This window comes from Colius striatus, chromosome 6 (assembly GCF_028858725.1).
Source record: "Colius striatus isolate bColStr4 chromosome 6, bColStr4.1.hap1, whole genome shotgun sequence".
Taxonomy (NCBI): Eukaryota; Metazoa; Chordata; class Aves; order Coliiformes; family Coliidae; genus Colius; species Colius striatus.
Window position 1 is genome coordinate 2538936 of NC_084764.1, and position 27551 is coordinate 2566486.

General features: G+C 47.6%; 1 protein-coding gene across 1 annotated transcript; it reads left to right on the forward strand.

The window, feature by feature from the left end:
- On the forward strand, positions 1 to 27376 carry CAPN3 (calpain 3). Its single transcript, XM_061997633.1, has 22 exons — positions 1 to 307; positions 4510 to 4579; positions 6478 to 6596; positions 7206 to 7339; positions 8273 to 8441; positions 9188 to 9328; positions 11479 to 11562; positions 11918 to 12003; positions 12702 to 12779; positions 13223 to 13383; positions 14855 to 15024; positions 15656 to 15667; positions 16724 to 16932; positions 17578 to 17614; positions 21112 to 21189; positions 21816 to 21873; positions 22288 to 22352; positions 23203 to 23271; positions 23832 to 23910; positions 25354 to 25470; positions 25870 to 25928; positions 26483 to 27376. The coding sequence occupies exons 1-22, from the start codon at positions 11 to 13 to the stop codon at positions 26507 to 26509; spliced, it is 2319 nt and encodes a 772-aa protein (XP_061853617.1). The 5' UTR covers positions 1 to 10; the 3' UTR covers positions 26510 to 27376.
- Positions 27377 to 27551: the final 175 nt, after the last annotated feature.

Here is a 27551-nt window from a genome sequence, read left to right on the forward strand (position 1 = left end):
CTCCATTCCCATGCCATCTGCCCTCAGTGCAGCAGTGGCTCAGCAGACAGCTGCTGGGTCGCTCCCCAGCGCTACTGTTCAAGCGACAACGGAGGGTGCAGGAGGTGGGGGCACCGGAGGCATTTATTCTGCCATTATAAGCCGCAACCAGCCCATTATCAGAGTCAAAGAGAAGACTTATGAGGAGCTTCACAAGAGGTGCCTGGAGCAAAACATTCTCTATGAAGATCCTGATTTCCCACCGAACGAGTCGTCCCTCTTCTACAGCCAGAAGATCCCCATCAAGTTCGAATGGAAAAGACCAAGGGTGAGTGACTTGTTTGCCGAGTGCCTTGGGCTTTCTGTAAATGGAACTATTGACCCTGAGCTCACCTTTTGGCAGAGAAGGAGTGCTGCAGAAGGTAGGGGGAATAAGCTGGAAGCACATTTCCTTAGAGCTTTCCTGCGGGAGCTCAAAGAGTGTGGGGTAGAATAAGATACAACAAAGTGAAACAGAGACAGAGAAGGAATGAAATATGCAGGAAACAAACCATGGGATTCCATCTCCTTCTGGTGGGATTTGCTATGCTTTGCTGGGCTGCAACTCCCACAGATTCTCCTCATGCTGCAACAAGTTCTTGGGCTTTGCTGAAGCTTTGTTTCAAAAGGCTACCTGATTTCACTTGGACTTTGTACTCTAAAGGGGTAGCTTATGCTTCTGTTGAGTTGTTTCTCCCCAGCGTTGCTTAGACAGCTTGTGAAGGCTCATTAGGATATTAGCCACTTGCTGTGGAAGTGGGTGCTGTAATCCCTGTGAGGACCTGCTCCTGCTTCCTAAGCCCGTTTCTTTTCCCTAACATGTGGGTATTCCTCAGTTAGCCTTCCTCCTCTTTCCCAGCCCGAGTCTCTCTCCCAGCCAGAGGACTAATTCCTCAATTCCCAATCAATTCCCTGTCCTACAAGGAGGAATCACCCTCTTTCCTTATCACTCCTGCCGGGCAGCTTCTCCCTCCAGCGAGGCAGCCACCGGGATGCTGCCTCAGCCCCTGCAGTGAGGATGTGGTTTGGAGGAGCTTCCCTACCTCCCTTCTCTGGCAGGTTTTGGCTGCCTCTTCTAGATTTAACATACTCCCCCAATGCCCAAATCTGTGCTTCAATGGCAAAGTGACAGATAAAACTAACCACAGGAGCATAAGCAGCAGCAGAAGAGCAGGAGCCCTCTTGGGTTGCTGCTGGAGACACAGGAGAAGGCCACGTGATGCTGCCACAACAAGGTGAAGAGAGCAACGTGAGTCCCCCCCAGATGCCATGGCCTCGTGCCTATGTCACTCCTTCGGCACCACCACGGCTGCAGCAGCCCCTGGAAAGGTGGCTGAAGGAATTGCATGCAGCCACAAGCGAATCAGCTGAAAGGGACGGGATTGCCCCTGTCTGTACAGAGAGGAGGGCGACAGAGCAGCGCAGAGGGCGAGTGCCAGCACCCTGGGGGTGCATATGAGAGAGCAGCACAGAACCTTAAGGGCTGGCAAAGCACAGGACTTGTCTAACATCACTGAGCATGCACAGATGAAGCCTTTGCTTTTGGGAAGCTTCTCACTTCAGTGTCTCTATCCCAGAGGTTTTTCTTTAAGCCACTCACTAAGTTCAGAAGCTGAAGACTTAACCATTCACACAGCAACAACAAGCTCGTGTAAGACACAAGATGCAACCTAAACATCAGCCCCAAAGCTACCTGTGTCCTTTTGACACAAGTGTTTTGTGGCCTGAGGTGTCTGTGGTGGCAGCTGCAGGAAGAGCAGAGGCAGGGGATGCAGAGCACCCACTGAGTGCTGGCATGCCACGGGAACATGGGTCATGTCCTGATAGGGACATGCCAGGCCTGATTTGCAGAGATGCCTGTGCCTTCTGTTACAAATGTGTTTGTTTGAAAAGCAGCCCTCTAAGTCAGGTCATTGCTGCACCCAGCAGGTCCCTAAAGAAGAAAGACTCACATCTAACACTTTCTTCCTTCACAATGTGCCCCCAACCTTGTGATCCACAGCACAGCTGCAAAGTGAGGCTGCAGGTTGTCCTATGCAGGCCAAAGCAGGTGCTTGATAGGATCAGTTCAGGGGGGTTATTTAGAATGCTCCAGTTTATTAACAAACAGCAGCTTTTAAACCTGCTCTAGCAGGAGAGGGGGACTATGTGATCTCTAGAGGTCCCTTCCAACCCTACCACTCTGTGATTCTATCAATGAATGCTTTTTGCTGCAACAGTATAAACTTACTGGAGGATTTTTTTCCTCCCAGAGAAAAGCTAATAGAAATGTAACAAAAGCCAAATGCCACTTTCAGGTGCATGCTGCCTTTGTGTCCTGCAGTGCCCCTTCCAACTGCCTCCCAAGTACCCTCTGCCCAGCGAGCAGCACGCACTACTAATGGCGTTTTCCTTTGATTCTGTCTCCCTTGCTGTAACTTTGACTCTTTGTAATGAAACTGCAGCCTGAACTGAATCAATCCAGTGAACACAAATGTCCTTTGGGGGGTACTGTGGCAGTTTGAGGCACTCAGGTCAGAATACACTCTTTCTAGATGAATCATTGCATGAAGAAGTGCAGCCTATTGGGATTCTCTGTGATAACTTGACCTGAGAGATGAAGAGCAATCCCTTGCTCAGCCAGCAAGACTGGAAGGGCAGACCTGCCACCTGCATCCTGAACAACAGCTCATCTTTGCTCTGCTGAGTACTTCTCATCAGCCTTGGAAGACCTTGCAGCCTCGCCCTGTAACTTTGGCTGTTCTCAGCACTAGCACAGATGGAGCTGAACTAGAGTAATACAATACTAAAAGCAGACCTGTGGCATACCCAGACACACCTGACCACCATGAGGAAGTGCAAGAACAGCATTTCTGTCATAGCTAATGACAATGGTACCATTCCCCTCCTCTGCACTCCTTTACCAAGCGTCCTCCAAAGCAAATGAGCCCAAGATGCAATAGGTGGCTCTGAGGAACAACCATCAGTGTTCAGTGAGGGAGCACTGGCAGGGGCTGCCCAGATGGGCTGTGGAGTCTCCTCTGGAGACATTCCAAACCCAGCTGGATGGGTCCCTGTGTGCCCTGCTCTAGGTGGTGCTGCTCTGGCAGGGGGGTTGCACTGGATGAGCTTCCCAGGTCCCTTCCAGCCCTTGAGAGGGAGAATATCTTCAACAGAGCACGAGGGTGGAAAGGAGCATGAAGGCATTTCAAACAGCTGCCTTGACAGAAGCAGGACCCAGGACAGCTGACTGAGGCCTCAAATAACAGGACAATCCCTGCATTCCCTCCTGCCAGCAGAGCAAGGGGGCTGCTGGGGACACCAGGAAGCTGCTCTCGCTCTGGCTCTATGGCTAATCCAAATATTTACATCAAAGTAACTCTGCTGATTACTGGGAAAGAGGAAGAAAAGTGGGCTCAAGCCAAGTGAAATTACTAGACCTGAAACACGAGTCAGGGAAAATCCAGGGCTGCCCTGATGACACATGAGCAAAAGCTTTAGACTGCAGAGGGAGCATCAGCTGCCTGTGCTGCCTCACAAGCAACTGGCAGTTGTGTCTTCTCTTTCCCACTCCATCCCTTCTATCTCCCAGCAGGTTGTATTCCTGGACTGTATCTTCCTCCCCATTTGCAGCTGCTGTGGGAAGTGCTCCTCAGCTTGCAGCCCTTCTTTCCTTAACTCCACAAGAGATGGGTGCTAAAGTTTGACTGTTTGTCTTCCCCACACCAAGCATTTGAGAAGGAGAGGTGGGATAAAGCAGGGACTGTTTTTGCTCTGTAGCACAGGTTGTAGCTACTCCTTCCCCTGGCTTTCCCATACCCCTTGGTTCTTTGTCCCATATAGAAAAGGTTCTGTGTAAGCCCACAATACCCCCAGCCTCATTTACTGGTATTTCCTATGTAGCCTGTCCCTCCCTACAATAATCCCTTCATTATTTATGCCTGTACAGCACCTTCTGGATTAGCACAAATAGTGACAAGCCTTCCTGTCCTCTCAGACAGATGGTATCTGAAGGCATAGCTGAGTGCAGCTTTGGCAGGTAAACACTGCAAGATGAGGACAAGAAGATCTCCTGACCAGCAACTGATTACTCTTGAGAGTTACATCTGCCCCTGGGCTTCGTTCCTTCATTCATACCCAGCACATTAGTGACTGAAAATGGGACACTTTAAAGCTGTAGTCATTGAAAAAGAACTTAACCTCCTCCTCCTGTCTCCTCCAGTAAGGTTGGAGGGCTCTTTCCTTACTCTTCTCATCTGAACGTGTTTGCACCCCATCCAGAAAGAGCCCCCCAGGGTGAGCTCTTAGACTCCAGACACATGGAGAGAACTCTGTCTAAAGTCTGGAACATCCAAATTCCAAACCATTTCTGAAGTGAAACTCTGCAGGAGGTTTTGCCACCCCCAAACCACCCTGCAGGGAAACTCTGTCCTGAAGCAGCCTTTGTTTCTCTGGCAAACAGGCATCACAGCCAACACTTCTCCTGCTCACCCACCTGTTTGTGTTTTGCAGGAGATCTGTGAGAACCCACGGTTCATAATTGGTGGAGCCAACAGAACAGATATCTGCCAAGGAGAATTAGGTATGAAGCCCTTCTCCCAGCTCTGCACTTTTTGAAGCCTGCATCACAGCTGAAGCTCTGAATTTGCTTCTGCTTCCAAGGTGATCCTTTCCATCCTCTGTCTCAGTGTGCCCCTACACACCTCCTGACTCTTTCCCTCTGCAGCAAACCATTGCCACCTGCCTGGGAGCAATCTAGGGGAGAAACCTGAAGCAAAAGGTGCTTTCCAGGGTGTTTTGCTTTCCATGAACTAACATGTGTTACAAAACACCATTTGGCCTTCCTGTCAGGCTCTGAGGAGGGACAGAATTAGTTCAGACAGGAGTAAGAGATAAAGAGGAGGAGTTACCTGACTGAGAGAAAAAGCCAATCAGCTACTGCTGGTGTTTTTTCAGGTATTTAGTCTTGTTATTTCCACACAGGAGCTTCTGAAGGCTTCCAGCTAAGTGTTCCTTGTACTCAAGGACAACACCTATACTGAAGGCCATAAGCTCAGATACTTTGACACATAGAGCCACTACTTAGGTACAAGTGATGCAACACTCACCTGCACTGCTTTGTAATGTCCTTCCCCACCCAGCTTTCCCGTATCATGGCTTCCTAACTTCTCCTGTGACCTTTCCAGGCTGATACATCTAATGAAGGCTAATACACACTAATGAAGAGATGCATTCATCTCTTCATTGAGGTGTTGTGACTGTTCTCATCACCATCCCAGCACTGCTTCTATTTGTAAAAGTCATTTAAAACTGCCCTTTTTCTTGAGGTGACCAGAACATCTCAGTTGCCAAGGTGTGGACACAAGTGAGTTTCCATGCATGACATGGCCTCTCTTCTGTCTCCTTCCACAACCACTTGTAGCAGTTTCCCTTTTTGACTTCTGCTGAACACTGGGCAGTTTAGAAAACTCCTGGTCACAGGGGACCTCTCATCCTTCCTAGGGTGAAAGTAGTAACTTACTGCTATGTGTGTGAGGTGTCTTCCCAAAAGCATGTATACATGTGTGTTTCTATGTTTTATCACTCCACTGGTTCCATAGATTTCTCTCACAACTCCTTGCAACCAGGTTCAGTTTTCATTACCTCATATAATTCTATCAAAGGGAGTGGAGCATCTCCCTTCTGCTGAAAAGCTGAGGCTCTTTACCTTAGAGAAGAGGAGCTTGGATGAGCTCCTGTGTGACCTACTCTAGGTGGTCCTGCTCTGGCAAGGGGTTGGACTGAATGATCCTTAGAAGTCCCTTCCAGCCCTTGAGATTCTGTGATTAATTCAGCTTCCTCTGCTGAACACAGATGTACTATGGGGGAAAGTCACTTTCCCACACCTCCCCCAGAGTCAGCAAACTTGTGCAAGAGTCTGAAGGAGGAACTGAAAATGGCTAAAGGGGACAGTGCTCACAGCAGGGCAGACACAGGTTTGAAAGGAGGAAGATGCATCAGAGCTATGAAGCAGGAAAGGGGCCCCACAGAATGATGACTGGGGCTGGGAGTTATCTTGAAAGCAGAAAATGAGAGAGAATCTCAGCTGTACAGAGCTCCAGCTGCAAGACAGCTGTCTCTCAGCTGGTCTCTGTCCTAAGCTTGGAGGGAGGACTAACATGGGAGGTCAGGCAGGCATTCACATGGGCCAGGGAAATCCTCACAGGGGGAACTGTGCTCATCAGATTTTAAGCTTTCTCTGCATTCCAGGGAACATCACCTATGCAACAGGCACACACCCAGCCATGAATGATGCTAGTGAGGGCACAAACACATCAAAGTGCCAAGGTACTGCAGGACACACAGAGAAGAGCCCTCTCTTGAAAGCTGATGGCGTGCTCTGCTGAGGACTAACACCTCACTTCACAGAGCCTCAGGTCCTCCCTTTGGTTCCAGTTGCTCTGTCCCTTCATTGTGTCTGCTGCTTCTGCTCATTTCCAGGTGACTGCTGGTTCCTGGCTGCCATTGCCTGCCTGACACTGAATAAAAAGCTGCTCTGTAGAGTCATACCTCATGACCAGTCCTTTATACAAAACTATGCTGGCATCTTTCACTTCCAGGTGAGTCCCTTTCACTTAGCAGCGTGCAGATGTAACTTACCCCTCAATGCACCCTTCCCTCTCGCTTCCCCACCTTTAGGAAGCAAGAGCCACAGTGGGGAAGGAAGAAGGATTGACTTGTCTCCCCCCAGCCTCTTCCAACAGGCCAGTCACAGAAGGGCCAAGCCCACACAGGCAATTAGGGAGTGTTAACCCACCAAGGACACGCTTGCAGAGAGCTGTGTGCTGCATGTAAGGGATAGCAGCAGGTGCCCAGTCCTGCCTGGCCGCTGGGATGCACAGCTACAGCCAGCACACACGTGGGTTGCTGGCAAGAGCATCTATTTTAGGCTCACAAGCAGCTAGCCTGTCAAAAAAAAAGGCTAGTGAAGAACTGCTTATTCAGGAAAAGACTGTCTGCTTCCCACACTTGCCTTGCTCTCCCGAGGGGCCTCTCACTGCCCCCCACGCATTGCCCAGGGGAATTCAGCGGCCCTGCCTCCCCCTCAATGGCCACATCACAACACAATGGATTGCCACGCTTCTCTCTGACTGGTTTTTCACCCAGGTTTCCCCTCCCTGTACCACGTTAAGCCAGGGCTGCTGTTGTTTCTGTTTGCCTTCATGCAGTTCTGGCGCTACGGTGACTGGGTGGACGTTGTCATCGACGACTGCTTGCCCACATACAACAACCAGCTGGTCTTCACCAAGTCCTCCCAGCGCAACGAGTTCTGGAGTGCCCTCCTGGAAAAGGCCTATGCAAAGTAAAACAACCCACCAGGCTCTCCACTGAGGCTTTGCCTGGGGCTTAAAGTGCTTAAAGCTCCTCGTGCAGGACTTGGGAGGGAGCGTGCAGAGAGGCTTTGAACATTACCAGGGCCTTTTGCCATGCCTCAGGATAGGATAAAGCATGTTTGCTAAAGGGTTTTGCTGCTCAGAGCTCTACATCTGATTCTCAATGGGTTGTTTAATGTGTGCAGGTGGTATAGAATCATAGAATGGTGAGGGCTGGAAGGGACCTTTAGAGATCATCCATTCCCCTCCAGCAGGTCGCACAGGAACGTGTCCAGGAGGGTTTGGAACCCTCCAGAGAAGGAGCCTCCACACCCCCCCTGGGCAGCCTGGGCCAGGGCTCCCTCACCTCAACAGAAATTAAGTTTTCCCTTGTGTTTAAGTGGAACTTTGTGTCCCAGCTTCTTTCCCTTACCCCTTGTCCTGTCCCTGGACACTACAGAAAAAACCTGTTGCCCCATCCTCCTGCCAGACAGCCTTTAGGCACTTAGAAGTGCTGATGAGGTCCCCTACTCACTCTTCTCTTCTCCAGGCTAAACAGCCCCAGGTCTCACATCCCTTCCTCATAGCAGAGTTGTTCCAGTGCCCTGATCATCTTGGTGGCCCTGCACTGGCCTCTCTCCAGCAGTTCCCTGTCCCTCTTGAGCTGAGGAGCCCAGAACTGGACACAGGACTCCAGACGAGGCCTCAGCAGGGCAGAGCAGAAGGGGAGAAGAACCCCCCTCAACCTGCTGCCCACACTCTCCTTAATCCACCCCAGAATGCCATTGGCCTTCTTGGCCATCAAACATGGTTTGTGGGTTGTTATTTTTCCCCTATGTGTGTTTATGTGTCTGTATTTACACACACACAAGATACATATAAATATACAGGTGAGTGTCAGACGATCTTTTCCTCTTTTCAAGACTGCATGGGTCATATGAAGCTTTGAAAGGAGGCAACACCACAGAAGCCATGGAGGACTTCACTGGAGGAGTCACAGAGTTCTATGAGATAAAGGATGCCCCTAAAGATATCTATAAAATCATGAAACATGCCATTGACAGAGGATCCCTCATGGCCAGCTCCATTGATGTGAGTCCACATGAACTTTGCAGACCAGCCATAAGAAATGTTGGAGGGACCCCATTATCCATAATCTAGGATGTGCCACTGTTTGCAACTCCTTGGTTTAGTCCACACAGCAAACATCCATTCCTAGGAGATGGAGTAACCTCCACCAGACCCCACTCACTAGCAAACAGCAAGTGCCAACAGGGAAATGAACAGAAGCAGCACAGGGAGGCAGAGAGAAGGGGTGCAATTGGCAAAACCAGCATCTCCCACCCTCAGAGCCCCCATCAGTAAAATGAGGTTAGTGTGGGGATGCTGCAACTCTTCTCCAAGATGCTAAGCATGCAAACACGTTGGAAATTCACCTTTTGATTGCCAGCTTAGTCTCAGGTTGTACTCAGCTATCATGCTGAGCTTCAAAGCAAAACAACAGGGAGTATGAAGTCACAGGAAAGGCAGGAGAACTGAATCACAGAATGGTAGGGGATGGAAGGGACCTCTAGAGATCATCCAGCCCAACCCCCCCTGCTCAAGAAGGTCCACCTAGATCAGGTCTCACAAAAGCACACCCAGGTGGGTTTGGAAGCCTCCAGAGGAGCCTCCACACCCTCCCTGGGCAGCCTGTGCCAGGGCTAAACCACTTTTATCAGCCACTGTAGACGAGTCAGGAGGTAACGAGGGATGAGTTGCCTAGGCCACCTTTTACCACTCATCTGTTGTTGTATCATTTCTCTTCTCTCTCCCCACCTCACCCTTCTCTGTCCCAGGATAACCTAGGCTTCTCCTACGGATCAGCCCCTCGGAGTGACATCGGGGAGCTGATTGCTCGAATGGTGAAGAACCTGGAAAATGCCCAGATGAGTCACCCCACTGTGGACTACCAGGGGACAGATGAGAGACCAGCCTGGGTTCGTATGTCTCCAGCACTGTACTGGCTGCACACTACCTTTATTTACAGTTAGAGACCCATCAACTACGCTGTTAAACCCTTATTTGGCTCCGCTGGATGATCCCATTACTAAAGACCTGTTCTTATGGACGCTACTTGCCACGTGTTTTAACTGACACAGGGACATATTCTAGAGGCCTTCACTGATTCTGAGGCACAGGCTTGTCATTTCCAGAACTGATTAGTGGATTCTATCAAGTGCCTTGCTTGCAAAGGAGGGAGAGAGCAAGATCAAAGTACTAGAGTAGAACAAGATCCATGAATGTGTGGGGGATGTGGAAGAGAAAAGCCAGCAAGCTCTGCACAGCTCTCACTCCAAGCACAAAAGCACTTGGTAAACGTGTTTGGAGCCTGAGTGCAGTGGAGCTCTGCCCACAAATGGAAGGGAGTCTGCTCTCAGGATGCTCCTTTCAGATTACTGCCATTAAGGCCCTAATTTACAATGCCTAAACAAGGGAAAATATGTTGAGTTTTACTTGTGTGATGAAATACAAAGTAACTCCAGCATAATAGTTACCTAGCAAAAAAAACCAGAGAAGAATGTTTCCACTTGGAAAAACCCCACATTGGTGAACTGAAAAGCTTTCACCTCTGTAGAGGGACACGTTGCCTTCTGCTCTCCTCTGTCAGGGAGCTGTCACACTCCTGGGAGCTGCATTTCCATGGCAATGAAATCACATCACTCACTTGTCAGAGCAAAACCAATCAAACAAACAGAAAGCCCTCCATGATTACATCAGCTTTTGGTTCTGCAAGCTGTCTTCTGCACTCGCAGCAGAAAGAGCTGATTTTCCCCTCTTTTGATTCCTCTTCCTAAACAAACCCAAAATGATGCAATTCTTCAGGAAAGCCCAATATGACAGCTTTGTTTTGCAAGCATGGCTGGTGAAATCATCCATGTTTTGAGGGGAAATTCCTCCTCAATGACTGTCTGTCGATAAAGAAGGTTGCAAAACTCTCCCTGTAGTTGCTGCCCCAGGGGCAGTGCAGGGTGCAGAAGAACTTCAGGGGCTCAGGGCACCAGCAGAAGTTGATGTTCTTAGACAAGAACAAGGGGTTCTGATAAATAACGAAGGCAACAACATGATTAGCTGTGAAGTAAAAGAATGAAATAGATATGAGGGTATAGGCATAAAAAGCATGGAAACAGGAGCAAAGGAAAAACCAAACAGGAGCAGAAGGGGAATAATGGAAAAACAGTTGCGACAGTCAGGAAATATTTGGATGAGATCCTCCCTGTGCAAGCTGAGAATGTATCTGTGTGACCTCACTAATTCTCCATTTCCAGCCCTGCCTTTCTCATGGCCTCAGGTGTGTAAAGAAGGGGTGGCAGGGTTACTGGCAGGGCACTGCAGCCAGCTGTCAGTGACGGGCGCAATAGAGGCAGGGAAGCTTGACACGGTGCACGTGAGCATAGCAGAGCCATCCCACCCGCCTCTGTGGTCTCTCCTACAAGCCCAGCAGCCTGTGTGCACCTGCCATCCATCCTGCTCTCAATTCTTCACCTCTCAGATAAACAGCACCCTGAGATTTGCAAGCCAGAGTCTATCAGACACACCAACAGTTGATGACCAAGACAGCACATGTATTCACACGTCGCTGAAGAAAGCTACGCCCTTGCTGAAGGTCAGATGGAAGAAACAGTTCCACCACCAGGATTTTAATGAACATGGATAAAGTGTTCATTTGCACAGGAAATCAGTGGTTTTAAACAGTGACAGTTAGTAGGAGCAGTGTATTAAACAAGGTGTCTTAATGTCGCTGTGATAAGATAGCAGCCACGTGTAAGGATGAAAGTACTCCAGGTGCTGATCTGCTCTGCAGTTCCCACTTAGCATGTAGTAACCTTACTGAGCCAGACAAGAACATTCTATCCCAGAAGGGGCTGAGTAGCCCTGCTAATAGAAAATCTAACTACTTCAATCATGCACCCTGTGTATCAGCAAGTTCCAAGGGCAAAGAGCAGTAACCTACACAGAGGGAGAAAGCCACAAATGCCCTTTCCAATTCACACTCCGTTCTAACCAACGGCATTAGCTGCAATGGAGCCTTGGAGCAGCCAGCTGAGCTTTGCAGGACTCTTACATGTCTTTATCTTGTGTCCAACAGACCATAGTGCCCATGCAGTATGAAACTCGGATGTCCTGTGGGCTCGTCAAAGGCCATGCCTACTCTGTCACGGCCGTGGAAGAGGTAAAGCATGGCCCCTGTCTGCACGAGCCTGGCACCATGAACATCAGCAAAGCTACAAAGGGGTGGGGGGAGCAAAACAAATTAAGGAAACCAAGTTTATACTTAAATAAGTGAAAGCCTTGTGGGGAAATAAACCTGCTCAAGCTTTGGCTGCCTGGGGAAACAGATATTCTGCTGCACAGGCAAAGGTGGCCGCAGTCAGCCACCTCCTGGTCTAACAGCCTTCTCCCACTCACCCCAAGCAGCTTGCCACAGGGAAGCACCATCGCTGGAGGAGCTGGTATGAGCCACTTGACAGAATGCTTCCTTTTGAACCTCCTCTCAGTCTATTCTTGTTGTGTTCTTTTTCCATTAGACAACATTTAAAGGGGAAAAAATACGTCTGGTAAGGCTGAGAAACCCCTGGGGACAGGTGGAATGGAATGGACCTTGGAGTGACAAGTAAGTAAAAGAGAGCTGCATGGGATTTGATAGCAAGAAATAAACTGCAGATTTATTTGTCCTTGTGCAGCTTGGGCATGGCCCTAACGTTTAGTGTTGAGATATCTGAGCTGTCTTTGCTGTCATTTTGGCACACACACTTTGAAGCTGATCATAGCTGAGTGCTGAAGAAAGAGTGCCTAAAAAATGTTGAGAGGCTTTAATCAATGGAAACAAAGAGACAACTCAGGGATGGCACAGTCACTCTGATTTTACTGTCTAGCAAGTTCAGCAGTGTCCATTTTCAAAGCAAGATGTGAGAGCAGAGAGCTGGATGAAGTAAGACATCAGTACACAGGTGATTTTGGAGGAAGCTTCTCATTAGGTGTTACTAAAAGGAATTTCAACAGGTACTCCAGCAATCAAAGCCTGCAAACACTTTTTCCTTCAAGCTAAATCAACACAGCTCAGTAGATCTTTGAGAGCTGCTAAGAGGAAAGCTGAATGGAAGGTAGAGCATGGCAATTTCTTTCTATAGGAGCACATAGAGAGGAAAGTAGCATTGAGAACAAATTGTTACAAGGCTCACCGAGGAAAAGTTATATGGATGTAGCAAGATGACTTTTGACTTTCCACTCTGAGAGGCCTTCACTACAGGGTAGAAATTTCAATGAAAATCACATTGCAAATCACAATCTTACTTGTTTACTCCTTTGAAGGTCAGAAGAATGGAACTTGATCAATGAAGCAGAGAAAATCCGCCTGCAGCACAAGATTGTGGAGGATGGAGAGTTCTGGTGAGAACATCAGTCAAAAACCTGTGCTTCTCTAGGAGATGTGCAGCCACAGCAAAGCTGAATCACACACTGCACTACTCAAATAAGCTAAAGCCATTGCAGCAATGCCTGTTGCCCTTCATACTCCCAATAAACCCTGCTCTGCAGTCCCCACCGGGCTCTACCGAGTGCTGCCAGCACAGTCCTCCTACACTTGCTTAAATTCTCCATCACCCTTCCTATGTAGCATCCTCTCAGCCTAGTTTCCCCCAGTTTGAAGCTGTGCTTGGGTTAACCCACCAGCCAGCAGGCCAAATGCATCAGGAAATCACACCTCTCCCACTGCAACTTTGCCTTAGGAGTGACAGTACCGTTGCTCACCCCGCTCCACCTCACCAGGATCTTTCAGGCAACCGTCCATCACGTCAATCCATTCAGGTTCAGTTTCCCCTCAATGCCTCCAGGATATCATTTCAAGACTTCATGAGGCACTTCACAAAACTGGAGATCTGCAACCTCACACCTGACACTCTGGAAGCTGATAAGCTGCAGACCTGGACTGTGTCAGTCAACGAAGGGCGCTGGGTGAGAGGCTGCTCCGCTGGCGGCTGCCGCAACTATCCAGGTGAGTGATGGCTCTGCAGAGATGCAGCATCTGTGAGGGGAATGCATTAGATCCCAAAGTCCTACCACAGCCTGGTGAGTGCTCAGCCCCAGGCAAAGCTTTGCTGCCTCACTGGATGAGGCACGTGATATTGTTGCTGGAAATCTGTGTCTGTGACGGCAGCTCGTCAGCCCAAAGGGGCAAAAGAAATGGTTGTTGAAACACTTCACAGTGCCCCAACTAAGCTAAAAGAGAAATTTCACTCTCAACACTTAGATTTCACTTGAGAAATCCACTGCATGGCAGCTTTAGGTGCTTTGGAAGTTTGTCAGAAGGCACTTCTTCATCCATCCTTGTTGGAACTATGGAAAACCCACACCGTGTAAAACAAAATATACATATCAGCCCAATTTTAACCTGTCCCTCGGGAGCCACAGGCAGGGAACTTAAAAGTTCTCCTTGACAAGGAGTACCATTAGAAACTGAAGCTTTCGTAGAATCATAGAATGGTGGGGGTCGGAAGGAACCTTTAGAGATCATCCAGTCCAACCCCCCCCTGCAGAAGCAGGGTCACCTAGATCAGGTCACACAGGAACACATCCAGGCGGGTCTTGAAGCCCTCCAAGGAAGTTTTTTCTTATGTTTAAGTGGAACTGTTTGTTTTCCAGCTTCATCCCATCACCCCTTGTCCTGTTGCCAGCTACTATAGAAAAAAGGGATGTCCCAACCTCCTGACATCCACCCTTTAGATATTTATAAATGTTAATAAGATCCCCCCTCAGTCTCCTCTTCTCCAGACTAAACAGCCCCAGGTCCCGCAGCCTTTCCTCGTATGAAAGATGCTCCAGTCCCCTGGCCATCTTGGTGTCCCTGCACTGGCCTCTCTCCAGCAGTTCCCTGTCCCTCTGGAGCTGAGGAGCCCAGAACTGGACACAGGACTCCAGATGAGGCCTCAGCAGGGCAGAGCAGAGGGGGAGCAGAACCTCCCTTGCCCTGCTGCCCACACTCTTCTTGCTACCCCCAGGCTGCCATTGGCTTCTTGCCCACGAGGGCACATTGCTGGCCCATGGTTAGTTTATTATCACCCAGCACTCCCAGGTCTCTCTCTGCAGAGCTGCTCTCCAGCAGGTTACCCCCAGCCTGTCCTTGTGCATGGGGTTGTTCCTTCCCAGCTGCAGGACTCTGCACTTGTCCTTGTTGCACCTCATGAGGTTCCTCTCTGCCCAACTCTCCAGCCACTTGAGATCCCGCTGAATGGCAGCACAGCCTCTGGGGAATCAGTCCCTGCTCCCAGTTTGGTGCCAGCAGGGAACTTGCTGGGGGTCCCTCTGTCCCCTCATCCAGGTGGTCGATGAAGGTGTTGAACAAGACTGGCCCCAGAACCCATCCCTGTGCAACCCCACTGACCACAGGCCTCCAACTCGACTCTGTGCCATTGATTGCCATTGATCCCTTTCCATGTTTGCTTTGGGTTGTTGGTGGGGTTTCACAGATACATTTTGGACCAATCCCCAGTATCGCTTGAAGCTCCTGGAGGAAGATGATGATCCCGAGGACGAAGAGGTTGTGTGCAGCTTCCTTGTCGCACTGATGCAGAAGAACAGGAGGAAAGAGCGCAAGCTGGGAGCCAACCTCTACACCATTGGCTTTGCCATCTATGAGGTACCAGCTTGAGACTTCCCTGCACCGCGGCTGCAAATCCAAACAGTGTGCATTGACCAAGTCACTGAGGGGCTCAAGCCTGAGTACAGGAATGACAATGTTTACTTTGCAAGGAACTCAGGGGGAACCTGGGACAGGGGGAGAAAATCCAAGGCTCTGTAACCATCCAGGCTACAACCACCTCAGGGTTTAACCCATCCATCACTAACACGCTTTTTAGGCTTTTGGAGTGATTTAGTGCAGAATTTAACACATTCTCTCTCATACATTCTTCCACCTCCCTTTCATCCTTGCTGAGACCAAACATTTCATTGGCATTTTGTGTCAGAGAGCAAACAGGCATCCATGACACGTGTGTAGCAACTAACCCCTGTCCCTGCTATCAGCTTCACAAAGAAGTCCCTTTACTCAGTCCTTGCACTACCATCTGTAGCTCAGATCACAGTGGATCTCATCTATATCCCCAGAAACCTAGAAATGAAGAGAGAAATTGCTTGGAATATTTATCTACCTTGAGGCATGTTGATTACTGTGTCCCCAGAAATCTGCATGAGTGCCCTTCTGTGTGATTTATAAACAAGTGGGCTCACCTAGCAGCTCTGACAGTTTCTTCTCTTTGTTTCTCCCCAAGGTGCCCGAAGAGGTATGAGCAGAACAGAGGCAGATTGACACCTTGCTGCACATTCACAGCTCCTGTTACTGTTGGGCCTGTCTCTGAGTCAGCAGGAAACTGCCCAGTTTGTTGTCAGGGATGGGACAGAAGTGAAAGTGCTAACTTTCCTGCTTTGAGTGTTTATTACTAACATTTTGCAAGGCACTTTTAGTTCCTTCTCATCCACACCCTGTTTTCATTTGCACCTTTTCCTTGGGCAGTCAATGAGCCTGGTCTTTGGACTCTCACCCTCAAGCACATCCATTTCCTCCTGCAAGCAATGCCTCTACCATGCAGCCACAGAGCTCCCTCTGTACTCTTACATTTTGTCTGGAAAATGGATGATGTTTTCAGTCACTGAAGAAAGTGTGTCAGAAGCACCCAGGTTAAGCCTTCTGAGCCTGCTGGTAGCCAAACCATTGGCATCATAAGTTTTGCAAGCAAGCTGCCCTGAAGGCTGTGCTACCTGGAAAACATGAAGGCAACAGCCTGAATGTTGGCTTTGCTGTTTTAGTTGTGCAGAAAACAGCCTCCAACCGTTCTTAGCCCACAGTTCTTAACATTCACATTTGAACCACTGCAATGAGCGATTGCTGTGTTTCTTTAGAAGATGTGTCCAGGCAAAGGACACCTTCACCTCACCACACTGCATGCAGGAGTTGACATATCCATCATTCCTTGCCACACCACCCTCCAAGGAAAGTTCCTGAGCTGTGGTTACACACAAATTACCATCCAACAAAACAGTCAGACAGAAGTTCTTACGCAGCAGACGTCAGCCAAGGCTCTGCAATGAGGGCCCTGGAGCAGCCCTTAGAAGCCAACTAGACCCAGAAAGCCCTAGAAGCCAACTAGACCCAGCCAGCAGTGACTTAAAGGTGACAGACTCCATATCTGTTACCAGTCCACATCCCTTGTCAGCTCCCTGCTTGCTAAGCTGCTGCTTCACACACGTTCTCTGTCGCAACTGCGCGCCGCCCACGTGACAAGCCACCTGGGGAATGGGTAACACTTGCTTGAAGACAAACTGGCTCATTTGTTCTGCAGATGCATGGTACTAAGCACCACTTGCAAAAGGATTTTTTCCTCTACAATGCCTCCAAAGCCAGAAGCAAGACCTACATAAACATGCGAGAGATCTCCCAGCGCTTCCGCTTACCTCCCAGCGAGTACGTCGTCATCCCATCAACGTACGAACCTCACCAGGAGGGAGAATTCATCCTCAGGGTCTTCTCAGAGAAAAGAAGTCTTTCAGAGTAAGTTGCAGATCCATTTATCTGGCCACAAAGGCAGAGGTGAGCCTGCTACAGTCAGGTTCCCAGTTTGCCAAACCTCGCTTTTAACCTCATTAGAAACTCCAAGCTGCAAATTCATTTCCTTGAGCGTCCCTTAAGGAGTCTGACCAGAACCTGCTTTGTTTGTAGAGCAGCTCACTGCTTGCAGGGTATCTCTTTTGTAAACACACCATTAGCCATTTCTAATAATTAACCTGTTTGTGTTTTATTGCTACATGCCACTGGCTCATGTTTGGGTCAGATAGATCACTGAACCAGATCTAATTCCAGTCACAAATCCAGTGCAGAAGTAGGTAGTTACTTCTTTTCCATTGTGCTCTTCAGCTAGTTTCCCAGAGCTCAGCATATTCCAGCCAGTGCCACTCTACTTAGGCTCTTTAGAGAAGTAAACTAGGCAGCAGCTCCCCTGGAAGAGGTACTTGAGATGCTCAGCTCAAACTGGGAAAAAGCCACATCTGGAGCCTGCAGCTGTAACGCTTGGACACCAGCCCACACCATCACTGGCTCTTTGGAAAGCTCAAGTGGCTGCTTACAAACCAGCCAGAGAAACAAACAACATCTGGAATAGTCACTTTCCTGCTTGATTTGCTTTCTGCTTTCTTCTAGGGAGGTTGAAAACATGATTGAGGCAGAGCGTCCATCTGTGAGTATTGTCCTGGGGCTCTTCTCTACATGAACAGGGGTAGGGACAGCAGGAGCATCACACCCAGGGAAACCTACAGCAGGAAACCATTTGCAGCCATGTGACAGCTCCTTCAGCATAAATACCCACACCTTTTCTCATCAAGATAATTGTATTAACATTTGCTTTATACACACTACCTTTTTATTTGGTCAGACCAAGGTCTTTTGCCAGACTTGAAACCTGCTCCTGGCATACAGAAGCTGGATGTTTAGCACTGCCCTTGCCTCCATCACTGGGGATTATTCATTTACCAAGGGAGGCTGAGCTCTATCCTCCAAGACATCTTGTTTGTGAAACTGGCATTTCATCTAACAAAGACAAAAGTACCTTATTTTAAAGCACATGATTTTTGGAAAGGTATCTTAATGATACTCTGATTCAAACAAGCATCCATGGCAAGCTCTGACTCTTCACCCTGGGGTTAATACATCTTGATGGGAATATGCTAGAGCTAACAAATACAATTAAGTCTCAGGAAAAAGAAACATCTGATGAAAATGCTTTTGCACAGAACTGAGCTCCATCAAACCCCACTCAGCAGTGTTGCCCTTTCATTTGCTGCCATGATAACAAACTATCTGCCCAGATTTAGTAGAAGCTAATTGCCACTGCAGCTAAGACTGACCTGTGCCACAGAAATCCAATTGCCACTGCACTGGGAAAAAGAAAAGGAATGGTCAGAGCTCGAGGTTCAACAGAGGTTTGATTCAGGCTGACCAAGATGATGAGATGGGACACAATTTTGCTATGGTTGCCATCCTTCAGTATGTAACTGCTTGGTGGGTGCATTTTCCCTCATTCCTGGGGATTTGCAAACTGTGTGATTATAGGAGATGGGGAAAGAAAAGCACAAATAGAGGAATGGTGACAATAAATGTGAGAAAAGGCAAGAGAACAGATACAACTTAACCATCAGCTCTGTAAAGCCTGGGTAAAAGCTGCATTTCTGACTAAAAACATCTTGTTTGTTTTTGTACAGAAGAAGAAAAAGGGCAAGGTAGGTGCTTGTGCAGTGTGCTGAGTGCCAGCAAGGCAAAGAGCATGTGCAATGCATGCAGCAGGAGCTGAGCTCCTTGGTGTCGTGATTCTTCTGCAGCTGAAAACTGCTCCAGTTAATGAAGGGCACTGGATAAAGGGCTATTTGCAGGCAGCAGGGGTTTTGTCTTCTTAGACCAAATTACATGATGCTAATGCTGTTTCATTTTAACTCTCACTGAAGGGAGTGGCAAAAGGGTAACAAACTTCTCAGCTTGATAGAACTGATCCCCAGGGTTTCTCAACCTGCCCTTCCTTCCTCTCCCTCCACAGGCACCCTGACACCCTTTAGTAGTGAAAAGCACCTCTTCCCCACACACCTGCCCTCACATTTGCTTGTTGTAGCCCGATGCAGATGCCTCTCTTTCCTGAAGTTTCTGCTCAGCCAAGTCCAGGATCCCCCTCTGATTCTACACAACACACTTAGGACCTTGAAAATGCAATCAGATGTTTCAGATCTCAAGACAGGCTGATTGCAATTAATACTCTGGGGCAACACACACATCTTGTAGCAGCTACAAGCCCCTGGGCTTGCTTAGTTCCCTGGGAGCTAGTTTTTCAGAGGTTCCCATTGCATGTAATAGCTTAACAAAAGCTTGCCTTGTTTTAAATGCACTAAACCAGAACAACTGCATGTGGCTGCTTACAGCTGAATGCTGTAGGAATCAGTACAGAGAAAGAAAACATGCTTTGCACAGCTAGCAAGTTCCTACACACATACTCCTTGCCTGTGTAGTAGTCATTCTGTAATTCTCAGTGCCACTGTCCTTCACAGAGAGGAGCAAGTTCACCAGTTTCAACTGAGAACAAAGAATCTGGGAGGTTTATTTTGACCCCAGACCCTACACATTTCAAGAGTGCCTGGCTTTCTGAAAAGGAAAGCTACAAGCCAGAGTTTGCACTATTTTGCAAAAGGATTTGTGCAGCACTTTTAACCTGAGGAGAGCATTAACTTCAGGAAATCCTTCACCTTATTTTCTTTCATTCCTAGCTTCTCTGGTCCCACTCTCAGAGGTGGGAGCTGCTGCTGCATGTGCTTTACCACAGAATTGTCACCAAGTGTTTTCCTTTCCACTATTTGTTGTGTAATTTCCATTTCTCTTTTGCTCTCTTTCTTCTCCTAGCCCATCATCTTTGTTTCTGACAGAGCAAACAGCAATAAGGAGCTTACAGGACATGAAGATGCTGGCAAAGATGGTGAAAAAACCCACATAGATGAGAAAAAGGTTTCTGCAGCAAGTGGCAAAGGGGAACAAAAAAGGCTTGTTCTGGCTAGCATGAGAGAGTGGCTGGGGACAGCACAGGAATGGGGCAGAGGAGTGTTCTGAGATACTTAACAGCTTTTCATCAGAATAACTTGCTTCTGGCTTTTGGGGATGTAAGAATGAACAGAAACTATCCCTTCAGTTACTTAACACCTGTGCTGGAGGATTTACTTGCTTGAAAACATCTCCTGGCTGCTGTCTTGTATAAGGATCCTGGGTGTGAGAGATCCCTTCCTCACAAGCACCACAGTTCAATCCACTCTCCCTCAGCCCCCTGAAGCTGTACCACTTTACACATCAAATGACACAACCTTATACCAGTCTCTGTTGGCCAGAGGACAAAAGGATAAGTAAACCCAGGAGCTCCTGAACCCCTCCTCTTTTCTCATTAGCAGAGAGGAGGAGCACAGGGTAGTAAATTCAGGTGCATGAGGGACTGGAGATGCCAACAGCAAGACCCTGCACCCAGGCTGGTGGCATCTGGATGCATGGCTTTGAGTGTCTGCTTACAGGGAATGCTGCTACACGGCTGCCAGAGCATGCAGGTGGCAAAATGGGATCCCATCTTAACTGTCCTCTGCACTTACACAAACAACATTCACTTTGTTATACATCATTCCTGTAGTTTAATATTTCTGGGGGAGGGGGGATAATATAGTTTACTTTTTTCAATGGCAGCCTCAGTTCAAGCTTGCTCTTTGCATGCCTCTGAGAAACCTTCACTGTGGTCCTTTCCCTCTGTCTCATGTGCTACTTGTCTCCATCAAGAGTTCCCCCCTTGATGCTCCCAAGCCCAAGTCCCTCTGGGCAATTCATAGCCTTAAGGGTGGCTATGGAGGTGATAAGTCACCTCTGCTACAAACTCCTCCCTTAAAACATTTTGAAACAAACAAACAAAGAAGATAAACATTTGCCAGAGAAAGTAATTCCTTAGGCTCCTTTTGAGAGAACAGAGAGCAATGGCATGAAGTTAAATACTCAGCAGTTTTTGCAAGGAACATGTTTAACCAAAGAAAGGGGAAAGGAACAGGAGGACAACCCGTTCCTCTGAAGACCTCTAGACGCACTAAGATGCTCCTTTCATTTGAGGGCAAGTTCCAGGTCCTCACCCTTCCCTGCTGGGCTAAGGGTAGATCTCTGCTTATCACTTTTCAGCGTCCTTCAGCAAAAGCCCGCGAGAAGAGCGAAGAGGAAAACCAGTTCAGGAATATTTTCCGACAGATTGCAGGAGATGTGAGTATGCAACTGACCCTTGTCTGTGCCATCAAAGCAGCCCAGCCACAACAGCACCAATAGCAGCTGCTCTGCGGACTCAAAATGCTGGATTTCAAACCTTTCCTTTGAGATCTGAAGCTAAGCCAAATCAAAGCCCAATTAAGTATACACACATACATATAATACATATACATGCACTGAATCGTAGGATGGTGGGGTTGGAAGGGACCTTTAGAGATCATCTAGTCCAATCCCCCTGCAGAAGCAGGTAATACACACATATAAGCTACTCTCATTGTGTATGAGGGAGCCTTATTTAAAGCCAAGCTGTTACTTCTATCACTAATACAAGATGCAACGTTTGACCAAGTCAGGAATGCAATGCCCTAAGGTTATGCTTGAAGGAAAAACTTCTTCCCTGTTGAGGTGAGGGAGCACTGGCAGGGGCTGCCCAGATGGGCTGTGGAGGCTCCTTCTCTGCAGACATTCCAACCCAGCTGGATGAGTCCCTGTGTGCCCTGCTCTAGGTGGTGCTGCTCTGGCAGGGGAGTTGCACTGGATGAGCTTTGCAGGTCCCTTCCAGCCCTTAGGATTGTGTGATTCTGCTTAGCAAAGAATGTTGTCATTAATGATATTCCCACCAGGACATGGAGATCAATGCTGAAGAACTCAGGAACGTTCTCAATAACGTGGTTAAAAAACGTGAGTGTGCTTCTCAGTAACCTTCCACAATGAAATCTCTCACATAATGTAACCCTCCAGTGTAAAACTTACTGTTTGAAACTCACAACTCTCCCAGTGACCCTTCCATGGACTAATGCTAATGGAGAGGCAGATCTTCCTTCCTGTTTGGCAAACTTAGGCTACAGACCCTGGGCTTGCTTAGTTACTTGGGTGTTAAGAGCTCTCCAGAGCTTTCCATTGCATGTAACAGGTGAACAAAAGTCATCTCTAATTCACAAGCAGTTATGTTAAAGTGTCTTCAGATTGGTTTACCATTTCTTACCAGATGAGGGAAGGAGGCTTGGCTTCTACTTTGAGTAAAGCTACACCTAAGAGGAAGAAGCTCTTGCTGACTTGTGTGATTCTGCCTTCACCTGGGATTATTTATTTCAGATAAGGACCTAAAGACAGAAGGGTTTGAACTGGAATCCTGCCGCAGTATGATTGCTTTAATGGATGTATCCTTTTCTGGTGCAAGAGGAGTGCTTGATACCACACTAGCCCACTTGGGTTATATTTTCCCCCCACTACACAGACACATTGTGTTAGCAAAGCAGTGCACTGAAGTGTGTAGTCAGAGAACACAGCGTGGTTTGGCACATCTTAACTCCAGCTATCTCAGCATTGGCCCAGCTGGCACATAAAAACATCCCAAAACAGAAAACTACAGGATAGATCTGTCAGCACATGCAACATGCAGAGAAATGATCTTGGAGGAAGCATAAAAGAACACACCACAAGATTACCTTCCATACAAGATCGCTCAGTTTTCCTATTTGACGTAACTCACGATTTGGAGAGAGCACAAGCTCATTTAAACACAACCAGAACAAAACTGCAACTACAACCCAGAGCCATAGCAGTTGGAGCCTAAACACATTTTTGTGAATGGCCTTAGTCAACATTTTGCTTAGTTCTCAATCCATTCTATGCAAGCCAGAAGGAGCTTCACTCTAGGATGAAGCTGAGTTGGCTTTAAGAATGCCAGGTAGGCTTCACATTTCCAAAGAGCCTACTAAAACATCTGCTTATGTACTTTATAGTGGCTCCAGGAGCAAGCTTCTCTCCTGTACCAGATGTTTTTTGCTTCTGCAGAAAGTATAAACAGTACTTCAGGCTCCTGAAACAACAGACTATGAACAACAAACGAAAGGGTCACCAATGTTTAACTGCACAGTGCAACCAGCTCTTAATGCTGAGGACATCCTGAATTTAGCTTCACATTCATCCCTTCACCAGTCATTGAAAACTTCATCACTTTTCCCTTTAGAAATACTGGATTTTTTTACCTGAATGTTTGCATCACAGACAGATGGCTCAGGGAAGATCAACTTTGATGAGTTCCGACATCTCTGGGACAAGATTAAAAGCTGGCAGGTATTGCTGTTATCCAGTGTTGTTCTTCATAGCCTCAGCAATGCAAAAGCTTGCATAGGAACACCATAACTCTCTACATACACTACAACAAAACAAGAAAGCTTAAGAAACCTGCAAATTAGCTGCTAAAAAGAAAAGCAATGTGTTTCCTCATCCTACTCACAGGCTAAGCAAATAGCCTGAGCCTCCAGCACTCACATAAGGACTCCCTCTCTTAAAGTAGCACAGAGGCATGTAAATTGGAGGAGGAGGAGGAAGAGGAGGATGGGAACTAGACTCAGGCCTCATCAATATCTCAATTAGGACAATTAGGAGGGAGGATTACCAGCACAAACTCAAGTCAAACAAGGAAAGTCCCTAAGGGAGAGCTTTCTGCTTCTCACAGCACAGATCTAAATTACTTCACCTTGCGACAGAGGGGAGCTCAGCACTAACAACCCAAACTGCCCAGCAGCAGCAACAGAAGGCAAACTGCCAAACCTCCTCAGCTCATGAGGCACACATCCAGTATCCAGAAAGACAAGCTTTTGTTTCTGTGGTGTACTTGTTTTTTACTCCAGAAAATCTTCAAGCGGTACGACACGGATCACTCCGGAACCATTAACAGCTACGAGATGCGCAACGCGGTCAACGACGCAGGTACCTCTGCCACTGCCCAGCAGCTGAGGAAACCTCACGTGTGTCACAGGGGCAGATCAGGAACATGGTGCTGCCTTTTAGAGACAGACCCTAAAGAAACTTAACACTTCAATTTAGGGGGTTTTGTTCTCCTCTCAGCAGAGCTTGTTGAGTATCCAAATGACAAGCCCTGCAAACCAAACAGATCTCTTCAAACTGTCCAAGGAATGGTGCTCTTAATGTCTTAAGTATCTATTCTGTATCTCCCACTTGGGATGCTGAAGACATTTGCCCTGATTTAAACTGTGGATTCTTTATGTTTGTGGAAGTAAAGAACACAGAGCAGTGGAAAACCTCCAATCTAAGTGTACAGGCACTGTAACTGAGGTGGAACAAATGTCCAAGTTTGCATCAGAGGCAATTGGATGGATGTTCCTTGAGTCCTGCTCACGTTTCTTAGGCACAAAGCCACTGCAGGCTCAGTCTCCTCCAAGCACAGGGAGGAGAAAACAGTTTTGCAAAACCTGCAGTTGAATGAAATCCATCCTGCAGAAAGAGGCTTTTGCCTTTTCTTGCTTCAAACCCACTGGTGTGCTTCTTGCCCTGGACAGCAGGCCTCCCCCAGCCAATGTCTTTACCAGCTCTCTAAGAGAGCAAGATGATTTCTTTAATCAGAAAGTCTGTAGTATCACTGTAAAGCCTTGATGACACTTCATCTTGAGTAGCATTTTGGCACATCAGTTACCAGTTGAGCGAGGAACACAAACAGATGGCTCTCTTGTACTTGACATCATCAGTGATTCTATCCTTTGCTAAAGACAAAACTGTACCTGAATTAGGCTCCTGTTGCAGTAGAAATAAGGGTTATTTTTGTTTTCCTGTTTCCCATTCTCACCATGAAAGCTGTCAAGGTGAAAAAGAAATGATTTAAACATCTCCTGCCCTGGCTTTAGAACTAAGAACACCATTAACAATAAAAACTACTTAGTCCTGCAGAACATAAGCTGTGCATGACCTCACATTTAGCCAGCAACCAGTAGCACTTAAATCACAACAGAGCCCTTGCAAAGCAGCAGTCAGTGCCAGAGTTTGGTAACACCACACACCAACCACTGTGTAACTGTGTTTTCACAGCAACTCACTCCAGTTTTTATTGATTTGCCCTAATTAGGCTCAGCTAACCTGCAGACCTTTTGGTGTAGGCTTCTCTTCACACACTGTGAGGTAACTCACATGCTATTGGCCTGCCCAAACTGTCATTTCAAAAGGTTACTCCTGTTTTAAGCAAGCAGCTGGACACAGCAACGCTCTGTAGAGCTTTACTTCATTTCACTTAGCAGCTGCAGGTTAAGCCTGACAAGTGCCTATGGCCAAACCGCTCTTGGAGGCCTTGAATTGCACTGCCACTTCCCTCCTCCCCCTGGCCACAGCCCATGTGTGCCCTGTTTTCTGGCTCCCCTGCAGGCTTTCGGCTGAACAATCAACTCTACGACATCATCACCATGCGCTACGCCGACAAGAACATGAACATCGACTTCGACAGCTTCATCTGCTGCTTCGTGCGCCTGGATGCCATGTTCAGTGAGTGCCTGCCCTGCCTCCCTCCTCACCCACAAACACACAGCTGTGACTCACAGCAAAGTCTGCAGTGTTAATAATTGAAGATATCATAGAGTCAAAGAGTGGTGGGGGTTGGAAAGAAGCTTTAGAGATCACCCAGTCCAACCCCCCTTGCAGAAGCAGATCCACTTGCTTGGGTAATAAAAACCATGGCAGCTTTCTCACACAAACACCGGAGAAACCACTGCATTTCTCCATTAACCAAGGGAAAAATACTGCAGAAATACCTGCTGACCACACCAGTGCAAACCTGCACAAGTGTGCATACCCCAACAGGAGCACAATTGGGTTTGCTGTCTGGGATCCTGTAGCCACACAGCGCTTTGACCAACTCATGTATTTTTGTTTCCTTGCTTTTAGGGGCATTCCACGCCTTTGACAAAGATGGAGATGGCATCATTAAGCTCAATGTCTTGGAGGTAAAATGCTTTCTGCCATTATTTCTAGCACAGTGTCACAACACTGAATTTTAATCATGTTACTCATTGCACATGTTCTCAAGGGAGCCTATCAGACTTGGTCTAAAGTTGTCAGCCAACGGGTTAGAGGCAGCAAAACCTTCTAAAAATGTTGCTACCAATTTTACACAGCAAACAGCCAAGATCTGCCAGCAACTGCTGCTCTGTAAGACTCCACCTGGACATCTCAAATGTTTTTTGAGGCCTTTTTATGAGGCAATTTAAATCAAACACACTGATAGAGTATTAACTGATAACGGGGTTTGACACAACTCTTTACAACACCTTATTGGGAAGACTCAAAGTCTCAACTTAAAAGCACATCTTCTGCTAGGGAGAACATAAAAACCCCTTGGCTCTTGCAAGGGAAGGAGGAATATTCCCCCACTGCCGCTGTGCTTCATGCTAAGTTAGCTGGAAGGCAGCTGATTGCACAGGAGACAGCAGCATCTCAATACAGTTTGCTGGAGGATGGCAGCAAACCTTCCATCCTTTAATTCTAACCCCTCTTTCAGTGGCTGCAGCTCACAATGTACGCGTAACAACGGAGGGACCTTCAAGAAGAACGCTCTCAGGACTTCTGTTTTGAGTGACTAGCTCCATTCATCCCCAAGTGCAAACAAGAGCCATCTCCCAAGTATGTCCTTCACTCGCTGAGATAAACAGCACACGGGAAGAAGCCCTTGGAAGACGAGACAACCAAGAAGGCAGACTAAGTGCACATAGGCTGTAACTACTTTTGTAACTCCCTGACATTTTCCTTTGGGCAAAGAGGGTTAATTTATTGATGACTGAATGAAGTTTTTCCTGACAGCAGAGGTATGGAGTGTGCATTGTTATGCTGCTTATGCTGATAACTGGAAAAGTTTGCTCAGGCAACACCGGGACTGTGTCCGACCTCTGAGTCAAAGCTGTTTACTGCCACCTTCTAATTAACCATTGAACTCTGTCCTGCTTTGGATGCTACCATTGCACCCCCTTGACTACTTCAGGAGGTTGTGGTAGATGACATTAGCACCCAGCTCACTTAGGTTGTTACAGATGTGGCAGAGGTTGGCCTCTGCTACACTGGGAAGGCCTCAGCAAAAGTATCAGAACCAAGCAATTTCATCTTGAGTACCCCCATCACATCTTAGTTACACATTGGACAGTTTAGATGGGGTTTTATTATAACTGGCTTCTCTGCAACGTTGAGAAAGTTGTTCCCCATTCAAGGCAGATCATCTCTTAGACATACAAACACATCTCTACACAGGCCCCTCAGGGTCCTGGTTCCTGACAGTATCGTGTATTCCTTTGGTGTAAGAGGTGATATGCCAGAATCTGACACTTTTAGCATGAGCACATGGAGAAGATTATCAGAATGTCTAAGTACAATCAGTTTAATTGAGCTGAAAATTAAACTGGATTTTGGCCTAATCTTTGGGGTTGTGTTTTATTTTGAAAGAACAGAGGAGAACGAAACACTGAGCACTCTTCCATCCTTCTGAATACACTGCAGTTTGTAGAGCACTGTGGCAGGCATGAAACCAGCTCAGTACCTCAAAGCCTTGCCTGTTTGTTCCTTGAATGCATTCAAAAAAA